General features: G+C 40.8%; 1 protein-coding gene across 1 annotated transcript in view; it reads left to right on the forward strand.

Annotated features, from left to right (window-relative positions):
• The first annotated feature begins 701 nt into the window (after nt 1-701).
• Nucleotides 702-13,298, forward strand: part of HIBADH (3-hydroxyisobutyrate dehydrogenase) — a 97,445-nt gene continuing 84,848 nt past the window's right edge. The window contains exons 1-2 of the mRNA XM_024562863.3: nt 702-919; nt 6,234-6,394. Of these exons, the coding sequence (XP_024418631.1) occupies nt 829-919; nt 6,234-6,394 (252 nt within the window). The 5' untranslated portion in view covers nt 702-828. The remainder of the gene's footprint in view (nt 920-6,233; nt 6,395-13,298) is intronic.

The raw sequence follows: 13,298 nt of genomic DNA on the forward strand, positions 1-13,298 counted from the left end.
TTTGCTAACAAAATGGATGCAAATGTTCAAACATTGGAGAAATATATACTGGAATACAGTGTTACTTCCTAGTAATTCCACACTTCAAAGAGAACAATGTCATCAACTTGTTTTCCTACTATTTTTTGAATTTATTAAAGAAACTCTTGGGTAACTAAAATCAAATAAATTTAAGACACTTATTGCATTCGTGGTAGGTTTCTGTGATTGTTTCCCGATGAAGAGACGGACACTAAGACTACAAATACAAGAGACCCACGTATTATTGCAGTTAAAAATAAGTCCCATACTTAGAAATCACTAATTTCTTCTCTTGCCCCAAAATTGCAGCACCAGCTGCTACAAGTGGAAGTTTGGCGCTTGCTTTCCGGGAGGCAACACAGGCAGTTACAACCCTCTGAGGGGGAGGTTCTGGGGAGTCAGGTGCTCGGAGGAGGCGGTATTGACAGCCAACGCCTCCCACACACCCTTTTCGTTTTGGTAAACAAGGAGACTCTTGCCCGCAGTTTGTAACGAGTTGAAGCTCGGGGGCAGGGACAGGGAGCATGATGTAAGCATTAGAGAGGCTTCCTATTGGTGGTTCTCCGAGGGCGGAGGACCTGCGAGTCTTAATTGGTCCGCTCCCTGGATTGACGGCACTTGTTCTGCGGGAGGTGCTTCTCCGTACTGCGCTCCGCCCCTCACGGGTGGGTGTCCACCCCGTGGCAGAGCGCGTGCGTGCGCGGCCCCAAGCCGGTGCTTTGCTTGCGCGTCTCGCCGCGCACACTCGCAGACTGTGTAGGAACCGGAGCGGCGGAGGTCACCGCGGGGAGGCGGGGCGGGGGCAGCATGGCAGCCTCCGTATGGCTCCGTGGAGCCGCCTCCGGCCTCCTGTACTGGAGCCGCCGGCAGTGGCCGGCAGCGGCTAACCTTGCAGCGGGTAAGGACTTCGTGCCTCCTTCCCACGTCCCTCCTCCGGCCGCCCTCTTCTCGCGCCCCGACAGCCGAAGATGTCTTTTCACGGGAGGCGCTGAGGCTGGATCGGGGCTTAAAACCCAACATTTTAGCTGATCCCAAAGACTGGCGTTTTTTGCGGCTGCCTTTCGCGCCCCTTGTGCTTCCCCCCAATAACCTTGCCCCGAATCTAGATGAATGGCGTTCAGCGAGCGCCCTTTTTGGGACTTAAGTAGGGGTGGGAAGACCGTGGGGTAAAGGGAAGAATATTTGGGTTTGGGGCATGCTCCTTTGGAGTTAGGGCTCGGAGGACAAGTGAAGGGCCCAGCCTCAGGGGCGACCCTCCATCCACACCTGTGACTCCTGGCCTTGCGGCGCAGGCTGGCTTTTTCAGCGCCCCCCCCCCCCCCCCGCCCTCCACGGGTGCACTTGGGTGGGCGTCCCGTTGGACAGAGGGGCCTGATTTTTGTTTAACCACCTTAATCGTACAAGAGTGGTGTCAGTGCAAACCAGGTGGTAAGTCATTCCAGCAAAGTTTTAACTCACCCTTGACCCACGAGGCAGACTTCCCACCTCCTCTTCTTTGGAACTGCTACCTGAAGATGGCACTATGTCAAATTATTAACCAAAGCACTTTCAACGTCCTCAAAATTGTGGCCTGAACCTATCCTCTTCCTCTCCCCGTTAGTTATGGAAGCTAACCATCGACTTAGAAAGAGACAGTTTTTAGACCCACAGAGATAATTTTTTTTTCATTTTTCAGGTGAAGAACCTGAGGCCCCTTGGGCAAGTGAATTAGGGTATCTATCCAGCAGGATCTAGAAAGTCCTTGATTCATCCTCATCCCTGCATTTTCTATTGCATCAAGATTCCTCTTTAATTGAAAAGTCGGTTGATTTGTGTGGACACTGCTACTGTTTTCCTGTAAAAGTGCGAGAGTTGTAACACAGTTTAGCAAGAACATACTCAGGATTTTTAAAAAGCCTTGGTATTTTATATATACTTGATTTAAAAAAAAACCCAGCATGCTCAGAATTGAGTTTTTAATAGCTCCCCTTCCTCCCTCTCAGTAAAAGCTAAGCAGAAGAGTGAATTTCCTTCCAGGCTTGAGTAGGGCAGGCTCCTTGTGAGGCAAGAGAACAGATGTCTGATACAGAATCACAGCAAGATGCAAACTCACAGAATCTGCCAAACTTGAGTGTAACCACTATTTGAGCTACTGTACTGAGCTACCAAAAAATGCCTCCCACTTTAGAGATACTTAAAAAAAATTGATGAGTTCACTTCTCCACAGTAGTAAATGTTGCACCACTTTTCACATAAATGTACAATTCTTTCAGTTTTGATTATCCAAAGATGGCGTGTTGTTATACTGGATTTACAAGGTGTTCAGATGGTCTTTTAATGAACTCTTGCTGCACGTTTTGGCGTTATGAAAATTGTTATAAGTCATGATAGCAGAGCCTGAGGCCCCAGGCTCTAATAATTGTCTCTGTAAACTGGAATGCCCTTCCACAGTGCTGATTAGACTGCTTCGGCCTGTGCTCTTGTTCCGTAGGTTCTTTGACTCAGATGCTCCATGAATGTAGATTTATGACAAATTATAAATAATTCTTCTTGCGATGATTGTTTAAAAACATTTTTGCAATTGTTTTTACTCTGGAATTGTTTTAAATATTTCTATTAATATTAGTTTACTACAAAAATGTTAACTTTTTGACACTGGAGTCTTAAAATATCTACATGCAAGTTTGGAGTCTAGGGACATTAAGAAAAAGAACCATGTTCAAATAGTAACATTATTTAGTGTTCTGAATTCTGTATGTTTGTTACCACAGTATGTTTTAAGATGTCTGTATCATGGATGGTGATATTATAAAGATCTGTACAATTGTTTACTATTTTTTAAAAAATGAGACCTGAAATTTACCAGTTAATAGCACATCTTAATTTTAAAATATTTATAGTATGAAAAAGGGAATAGAAAAATTAGCAATATTAAACTATATATGTATATTACTATTTGATCACCATTTAGCAAAAGTAAGTTTTGTATTTTATCTTCGAAGGTAATTAAATTTAGTTTTAGACTTCTTTATCCAGATTTGAAAAAAATCTATACACATAGGCCCTCAACAGTCATTGTGACTCATCAGCAGATACATGAAAAATAATTTTTGTCAGATCATTTTAAAGTGGACCACCTGACCAGAGGTAGAATGGGAAAATTAACCAGCATCAGGTACAGAAAGAGGCATATTTTTTTTTTTGTTACTGGCCCTTTTTGTGGGTAAGAAGTATACTTTCAAAACAACACATAGCATAAATACAATATATAATGTCCTTTTTTCCTTTCTACATTAGCTTCTAGGGATCCACATAGAGCTCTGAAAAGCAGCTCATGGCTCTGAGACCAAAAGTTGACCTTGAACTTGTGAAATTACATAGGGAGAATACTTATTTCTGCAATAACTTGACTCAAACAGTAAAGACCTTTATAGAGTAAGTCACTATCCTTATTTCAGTAAATCTTAAGCAAATAGAATGTTTATAACAATATTATGTGATAAAGTGGGACACAAAGTGATGTAACATAATCTCATGACATAATGAGAACATACATTCAAAAGACAGTGATGATTTTTGTGTAGTGAGGTTAACTTTTCCCCTTATGACTTTATACTTTTTTGTATTTTCCCATTATCTATTGATACAGTGAAATGCATGACTTTGATTAGGGGGAAAAAATCTTTGGAAATGGGAAATAATTAACTATTACAATTTTTGCATTTCGATACTTAGATAAGCCTCATTTTGGTAGCACTTAATCCAAGTTATCCAAGATATGGATAACTTTGCTCACATCCCATTGGAGAAATGGGACATAATTTGTAAATCTATAAATTTAGAAACTAACTCTCAAGTTTTCCAACTAGTTTCTTTGTATTGCATTGACTGCTTTTCTGCCAACTTGATTTTAGTTACGGTCCAACTGCTCTATTTCCAGATACTGTCTGTGTAACTTAAAGGAAGGTGTATTATTTAAGTTCGAAAGTTTTTAGGATAGTGATTTTATTATACTCCTTTGAATTTCTTCTCCTTTAAGGGCATATTTTTCTATATTGTCCAAGCATGCCTCCTGATACATCACCTTAACTAAAAGCTGTGTTTCCTTAGACACAGGGCATTCTCCTAAAGTGGTCTCCATCCCTTCTAACACTCTGGCTCTTCTAACCTGCTAGTCAACAAAGGGGAATTTGCCCTGTACTAATTAGGACTAGTACCCTCGTGCTACTTCTTGACCACTGATAACGAAAGTAGCAGATACTTACTGACTCTCACGTGCCAGGTGCTATTTAATGCTTTACATGAATTATCTGAAATATTTACAACAACCTTCTGAACGAGTATTCTTGATAAAAATGTCCAGAGAAGATAATTAACTTGCTAGTTCAAGGGCATACATCTAAGAAATAACCTTGTATGGATAGGAATCTAGGTCTTTTAAACTGAGAGAAGTTATTAAATATCACCATAAGTAAATAACCTCTTTTGACATCAAATCATGTAATTACACTACTATATCACAAATATGAAGAGAATAGAGCCTGTCATTAAAAACTTCATCTTCACTGATTTTCATAGTGGTCCATCCAGAATCTGGGCCTCATTATTTTTGACCTCAACTTTAACAACTAACTTCAGCTCTTCTAAGGTCTCATCACTAGGAATTCCTATACTCTCAGTATTTCAAAAGTTGAACTAGCCTTCTGGTTGATATGAGCCCCCTGCTGATTCTTGTTCCACTGACAAATACACTATTTATCATCATTACTGAACCTCTCGTGACCAGAAAGTCAGACACAGGATTCCTGTCATACCCAGTGTGTTCAGCTGAGCACTGGTAAGGTGATGTTGTACAGGAATGGCACCCATATTTAAAGGACACGTTAGAAATGCTCATCAAGTTAAAAGGAATTAAATGTGCTTTTGACCTAAGAAGACCTCTAATTCCTAACCATTAGGACTTCAAATAATTTGCTTTTAAGACATCTCATTGCGTTTATGTGAAATTCAAGGAAGACCAGGGATTCAAGTTGAGAGAACTTGAAACTTGAAAGGGTGACTATGGTTGGTTGGTGAGCTACAGTTTTAAAACGTGTCCTTGGAAAAAAAAAATAAGGTGGCAAATGATAGGGGAAGAGACAAGTGGAGTTATTTCTCTTCCTTTTCTCACTGGATGGAACTTTTTGAGGCCAAAGCCATAACTGGCTCGTGTCTGTCCCCGAGCTCTGTCACAGAACTCATGCAGTCAATATTTGTTGAGTGGAGACTAAATCTAGAAACAGAAATAACATCTAATGTTATTTTTACGGTAATGTAAAGCTTCTCTGCTCTGTCTCGCCACAGTGTGATTTCAGAAAGCCTTTTGTGAAAACGAAGAAAATCAAATAAAACAAAACCAGCATACAGGTTTTGTTACGAACAATTTTTTTTTTTTCTATAAATGGAAGTGCCTCTTTTCTGAAAGTGCACGAAGTTCTTAGCCCAAGGTCCTGAGACTGTTCCTCTTGCCCTTTAAGGCCCTTGGAAGTGTTCCTCTCCGCCTAGAACCCTATTTATAAACTGGTGACTTTAGGTTCAAATACATTCTCCTGTGTTAACTTGTATTCAGATTGTTTTTTTTTATACCATTGGAAGGGATGGTTTCTAAAAATGTGGGCGTGGGAAGGTGAAAAACTTTCTGTTCTTAGATCTTGTCCAAGCTCTAGGTTTTATTGAATACCTTAAATTTTGTATACACATTATAATAGGAGATAACATAGTTATGAGGAATCTAGAATCTTTCACATAATAGGTAAAGTACATAATATGTATTTTGTAAATGATAACATTTTAAAGTTTATTGTTAAAAATGGCAAAGGGATGTTTTAGAGGTAGAAAACAGAAGAGAGATTGCTTAACAGTATATTGTTTCCTGGAGAACTAAGTAATCGGATGTTAGTCTGCATGCACATTGTCAACATCTTTAAACATGATTAGATCATTAGTTTGAAACTAGCCTTTAAAAATTTTTTTAATAGAAGACATCTAAATAACAGTTGGCTAAACTGACCCATAGATACAGAGAACAAGACGTTGGTTGCCAAAGGGAAGGGGGATGGGGAGATAGGTGAAAAAAAAATAACAATTGACTTACTAATATCGATGTTTTTAATTAAAAAGTTTGCCAATGTTGAATGAATGTTTGCGATAAAAAATGTTATCCGTTCCAACTGAAAGTAATGCATTGACGTTAGTGTGTTCTAGGTCAATGGCCTCTAAGACTCCAGTCGGATTCATTGGACTAGGCAACATGGGGAATCCAATGGCAAAAAATCTCATGAAACATGGCTATCCTCTCGTTATTTATGATGTGTTCCCTGATGCCTGCAAAGAGTTTCAGGATGCAGGTGAACAGGTAAGATCTTTTCTTAAGATTTGGATGTTTAAAAATGAATGTACATTCAAGTAAGTGAAAGGTTTTTAGTATACCCAATGGAGTTGTGAGCCTGATTGCTAATTGTGTTTCTTTCTGTCTATAATACATACACACAGGAGACCATGTATTAATAACTGAATTTAGATTTGTGTTTTTTTAAGAGATGAAGGAAATTCTGCTTGTACAGATTTGTAGAGTAGTAACTGAGGGATTAATGTAATCCCCGAACTGAGAGAATATTAAAAAAAAAAAAATCTGAGAAATATAGAAAAAGGTGAGAGAAAATATAAAATTAAATAGCCAACTTCTGGAAAACAGACTTGAAATAAATACTGAGAAATGCATTGCGTACGTAAAGAGCAGGTTTAGGCAACTTAGCTAGAGGCCATCTGCAGGACTGGTGTTGGCCAACTCCTTCCCTCCCTGGCTTGTGTGCCACGTGGGGGAGCAGCACTGTTGTATGCGAATCATCTTGGAGCTTTTCAAGGTAGGGCTGTGGCTGCTTCTGCCCAGACAGCCTCTGAATACTGACGCTGTAGCACCAGTTCAGCAAAGCTGACAAACTCTGAAAAGTCAAAAGAAAAGAGTTTCATTAGGTTTGAGGAAAATGTGTTTTACATTGGGTCAGAGGGCAGTGTGGAAAGTTCTCTCTGAAGACTAGACATTGAGCCAAATGGCAGAGCAAGCAGGGTTTATTCAGATGAAGAGTGGGGTAAAGAAGCAATTTGCTTTAAAAGTGGAAGCCTCAGTCCCCAGGTTCCTAGCAATTTCTACTCTAGGTTAACAGAAACAGGCTGAGTACCTACCATGTGTCCAGCAGTGTACCCAGTGCCGTGGGGAGCAAACTCGGTTGAGTTGGATGTGGCAGGGCGTTAGATGTGTTTCAGGTCACAAGACTAAGTAACAGGACGGGGAAGTTTCTACTAAACTTGTATTTTGACTTAATAATAAAATGCCGAAACACTTCTTAAGGAAAAAGTAAGTAACCGTTAAGAGTCGTTTCATTTTTGGTAGGAAAGCACACCGATACCGTATATAGTCTTTGCTCACCCGCAGGCCGAAATGAGGTGGTCTGAAATGGAAGTCATGGAGGCAAGCTCTCTCCAATTCCTGAAAATAAATGAGGAGGTTCTGGGATACAGACTCAGTTACTAGATTTCCCTTTTCTTTTGGTCGTCCATGAGATATGTCAGTGGGTGTGAGGAAGGAAAGGAGATGGGTTCTGGGTAGCTGCCCCTCCCGGAGCAGTGAAGAGTAAAGACCTGATTTAGCGTCTGGTCTGCGGTTCCCACCCCTGCCCCCCACACGGTGGGAAAAGCTCTGTGTGCGTGGCTCACGCTGAAGCAGCAGGCCTGGAAGACGGAATCCTCTTTCCCACACCCCATCTCCTTCACATCTCTGGTTCCCCTACGAGCCTTGACTCCAAGAGGTCCTCTGAGTATTGACTGTAATAACAGCAGCGGGGGTGGGTAGGAGAATGTGAGATGTAGATGAGTGAAGGGGGAGAGAGAAAGGGTAAAAAAGCTTTGGGCCTGAATGAAAACATCTGTTGATAAAGGATTTGTGCTGGCAGCTTAAAAAGCCGTCCGAATAGTGACAATGTCATTTGAACAAGTGTGATTTCCTAGGGGTGCTACTTTGAAAGGTAACATTATCTCTGACCGGTGTGGCTCAGTTGGTTGGGTGTCCTCCCGCAAAGTGAAAGGTCGCAACCGATTGATGTTTCTTTCCCTTCCCTTCCCTCTAAAAATAAATAAATACATTAAAAAAAAAAGTAGTAACAATCTGGATGAGTAAGCTCTGATATAGTAAAATGTCAGTATTATGTCATGGTTATCTTAACTTTTGAAAGTTTTTGAATAAGAGAAAAAACGAGGTTCATTCTTCTACAAGGCAAAGAGAAGAGTAGGTTGAAGACTAGGTCAGGATAGGATAGAAAAAAATGCAGGAGAAAATCTTGAAACTTCTTGCCACTGTGCACAATTGTGCAACGAAAGGATTAAGGATTTAAAAGTGGAGAATGTATTTGACTTGATTCTTAAATTTTAAGGACAGTTGTCCCCTTTTACCTGCAATGTTACTGTGCCAAATGAGCTGGTGAAATGGCAGCCTAAGAAAACAGGGTTTGTCCCAGCGAAGAGATTGCAGATTGGTCCTGGAAGGAGGTTAGTGTAGTTTCCATCTAATCCGCCACCATCTCGGACCTCCAACAAAGAGTTCAGAATTGTTGGCTAGCTGATTTCTAATGTCGACTGTATTTTTAGTGAGAAATTTGCTGGGAGAAAAAGTAATAAAATAGTATCTGGGTCAAAAGCAGTCACCTTCTTTTAGAGATGTTTGAACATCTCCTTGAAGAAGTGCTTTTTCATTTTTTTAAGGCAAAAACTGGGGACTTTATTATCTCATATAACCGAAAAGTCGGGGAGTGGTCCGACCCCAGGCACAGCTGAATTTTGGACACTGACAGAGTCAGGTTCTTCGCCGTCCACCTCCGGGCCGTGCTTTCTGCAGGCAGATCCTGCCCTGTCCTCAAGGGGCAGGGGGGCACCCGCAGGTCCAGGGGAAGAAGTGCTTTGGAGAATTCCAACCCTGGAGATTTTTCTTCAGGCTCTGCCTAGTAGTAAAAAATACTACACGGGTTCTGAAGGGAATAAAAACTTTGACATGTTGAATATGTTCTTTTAAAAGAAGAATTTATTTATTTATTTTTAGAGAGACGGGAAGGGAGAAAGAGAGCGAGAGAAATGTCTATGTGTTAGTGAGAGATACATCGACTGGTTGCTTCTCACACACCCCCAAGTGGGGACCCAACGGGGAACCCAGGCCTGTACCCTGACTGGGAATCATACTGGCGACCTTTCGGTTTGCAGGTTGGTGCTCAATCTACTGAGCCACACCCGCCAAGGCTGACATGTTGAATATGTTTGATATCACTGTATTTAACCAACTTATTTATGCCTTTAAATGTTCACCTATTCTAATAGGGTATTTATAATTGGTTAGGATGTTATTTGTGCTCATTTCCTTAAAAAATTTGTTCATTCTTCTTCCAGTACCCCTTTATTATGTCTTTATTTCTGTTGGAAACTCAGGTTTAACCTACAATGCAGCATTTCAACTTTTAGCATCTTTTCTGAGAATAGAACCCATGGTAACTATTAGGCCTTTGTATATGAGAAATCGTGAATCAATGAGTTGTGAATGTAGTAGTTTAAAAACATAAGCCCTGGAACCAGATTGTCTGGGCTCAAATCTTGGGTCTACCATGTGCTTGCTGTGTGACTTCAGATGATTCAGCCTCCCTCTACTTAAAGGTTCTCCCCTCATAAAATGGGGATAGTAATAATACCTTCCTCTTATTCCTAGAGAACCTGGCACATCGAAAGTGCAGGGTATTGCTAATGTTGTTGTATCTATAACATATTTCTCCCAGATTTCACTCCCCAAGACCACACAGAGAAATACACCACTGTATTGGCTGAGTCATTGGGTCCAGAGTTCTTTGGAAGAGAACTGTAAACATATTTTTAAATGAAAGAATGATGATAAAAATGAAAACCAAACCAGGAGATAGTGATTTGACAGCACCTCTGCTTAGGAAGATATTCTGCACCATCCTTTCCATCCTGTGTTTATTTTGCAGAAGGTTCCTCTGTAACTGTTAGCATCCGAGGCATGTGACTTGTGCTCCTTTTTTATTTTCATTGTCTCGGAATTTCCTTGGAGATGCCACTGGTCGGTGCCAGAAGTCTTCCACCACTTCTGCATGAGTTTTCTGGTTGAACTAGGCTTAATTAGATTCTATTTTGTTTTCTCTTTAAAAACTTGGAACCCATCCTGTTGTTCATGCGTTGTAAGGCTGAACATGTCTGGTTAAGTGATTCTCTTGGGATCTAATCTGGCATCCACTCAGGTCTTGTTAAATCAGGACTTTAAAAGCCTCTTGCTGAGTGGGCTCCATCATTGTTGACCAAATGTTTCAAGATGTAGGCACAAACCATTTTTGTCAGTTTTTTAAGCGTAGTGTAATTTTGAACTGACAGTATGCTTTTCTACTTGGGAAGATTAAAAAATACCAAGTGGCAAGTTTAACCAAGGTCATGTTCATCTTAATTTCTTTGTAAATTTCTCTTACCCACTTACTTGGAAGCAGTGCTGACCTTGACTTATGTGACTGTTTTGTCTGGAAGAGACAGTGAGATTTTTCTCTTTGTGTAGAACAACTAGTTAACAGTATTCTCCTTCCAAGGGCTATACATAAAGGATATGCAATTTCTTCTGATTACTCTGGCCCTGGCACCCTCCCCTTCCTCTTTCCCCTCACCTATCAAAGCAGGTTTTGTCTTTAATTTATCTTGTCTTCTACTCTCTGTATTGCACACCTGCCATTGTCATGTATATGTCATGTACATATAGATGAATCTAAATCCAGAGAAATTGACTACAAAAATCTGTAAAGACTGTCGGCACCACGATATACAAGGGGACCAGTCTCCTGTAATCAAAGGCAAGGTAATGGAAAAGTAGAGTCATTCTAATTCATAATGGTGTAACAGTGAGGCCATTGGAATTAGCAAGAGATTGTCCTGGGGTGGCCGTGACGGTCAGAGCATGGCTGTGGCCCAGAGTCGGCCAGGTCAGTGGAGGATGTGGAGGAAGAGAAGAGTCTTGCTAATGCTGTTCGTTGTTCTGAGTCATTGCAGATGCTTCCTCTCCCATCAGCCCTGTTTTTATAGAGGCTGTATCTTCCTAGAATTTAAGATTACTGAATATGAAGAGTTTCTGCTCTAGCTGGTGTGGCTCAGTTGGTTGGGTGTCGTCCTGCAAACTGAAAGGTCGTGGGTTTGATTCCTGATCAGGGCACGTGCCTGGGTTGCAGGCTCTGTCCGTGGTCCGGGTGCCCGTGAAAGGCAACCAATCGATGTTTTGCACACTGATGTTTCTCTCCCTCTCTGTCTTTTTCCCTCCCTTCCCCTCTCTTTGAAATCAATAAATATGAGAAGTTTCTTTGCCTAAGTTTCCTTTCTACTTTGGAGATAGAAACCCTTAAAGATAATTCAAATCACACTTGTTTTGTACATTCAGAAACTAAAGCCAGAGAGATTACATAATTTGCACAAAGTCACATGACTTAGCTTAGTGGCTAAGCTGTAACTAAACCGAGGTCTCTGGTTTCCCAAATTAGTGTTCCTTTCACTGACCCATGCTGTCTTTGCTTATCCATTCAATTAGCAAATGTAATTGAAAGGGCTCTAATTAGTTTGGCTCCTAAAGGCTTTTGTGGTTAGTGTCAGACAGGCAGCAAGGTTTGTTTTTCTTCCCCCAGCTTTTGAGTCAAGGCCAAATTTTGTCAGTCAATTATTTCAGACTCTTGAAGTCATCACGTCAGCAGACTCTTGAAGGCAAGATGATTTGAATAGCTGGACACACATGTCTGTCTATCTGTCTAGTAAATGTGCCTTCTGTAGTACAAATTAGAGACTTATTATAATGTACCAAATGTATCTAGTCATTAGCTATGGAGCAGTTGTGGCCAGTACAGTGGTGACATTCCAGCCATCACTATCTTTGTGTGTTTTTTCCGGACCTGTGAGCTTTGACACTACTTTCCGGTATAATTGAGGGGTTAGCAGGCCTCTGGCAACCCAAGCATCCCAAGAAGCAGATGCTAGGGATGCAGGGGGCTGATTGGCCACCCCATGCACTTGGCAGTTGCATGAATCAGCACTGCCAATTCCTTGGCATGAGAACCTTGGAGGCGTGAAGAAGTCTCCTTAGGTCTGTGAACTAATTGTTGGTGCCCCTGAGGGTACCTCTCAAGGAGTTATCTAGATGGAATTGAATTTCCTTCAGTGGAAGAGCCTCTCTCCATTCCTAAGAGAAGGTCTGAGATTGACTCAGGCCTGAAGGCTCCCAGTCCCTGGAAGATCTGCCGTAGAAGGAAAGGCCGCGGGAAGGTATGCCGTTCTGTGTTCTGCTGACTGTGTCTTTTAGGTAGAGGTGAGCAGATGGGGGGCTCTCTTTGTAGCCCATATTCTTGATACAGTCAAGGCATGTAGAGAACTGTGGCGCCTACAACTTGTCCTTTTCTTATTTCTTCATCTTACTGATCTGTGCTTTTCTTGGGAGAACTTGAACTGTTTGCAGGAAATACATGTGTCATTTTGAATTTCAGTATTTATATGTGTGTAGGGAAGGTTTTCATTTAGCTTAAGTATTTCTTTGTAATTGATGGAAAATTTTTTTTTCCAAATTATTTGTGGCAGATCCCCATGATGTATCAAAATATACATGTTGAATATGCCACAATGTAGACTCTAAAATGCTGTATTGCCTTTAGAATGAAACTTTGAAAGAGAGAGAATATCTTTTGTTTTTGTTGTTTTAGTGTCTGTGATGCTTGATATTATCATTTAATGTTAATATACAATGTGCTGGAATAGTTGAGTATCTGAAATTTTAAAGTACGACTTATGAAATTACTTTATGTTAAAATCTCATTTAGCCCTGGTTGGTGTGGCTCAGTGGATTGAGTGTCAGCCTGCCAACTGAAAGGTTTCCAGTTCGATTCTCAGTCAGGGCACATGCCTGGGTTGCGGGCTGGGCTCCCAGTCAGGGATGTGTGAGAGGCAACTGATTGATATTTCTCTCCCTCTCTTTCTCCCTCCCTTTCCCTCTCTCTAAAAATAAATAAATCTAAAAAAGTAATTTTTTTAAAATTGCATTTATCTAGAATTTGATTTGTAAGGTGATAGTCTGCTATGGGAAATTGAAATATAATTACTTACAGCTCACAATATTTAGGTTACACACTGTGCTGGGTTTCCCATTCTTCCACTTTCATCAACTGTACATCAAAGACAACAAGAAAATGTTATGTATA

The sequence above is a fragment of the Desmodus rotundus genome, chromosome 6 (genome assembly GCF_022682495.2).
Source record: "Desmodus rotundus isolate HL8 chromosome 6, HLdesRot8A.1, whole genome shotgun sequence".
Lineage (NCBI taxonomy): Eukaryota > Metazoa > Chordata > Mammalia > Chiroptera > Phyllostomidae > Desmodus > Desmodus rotundus.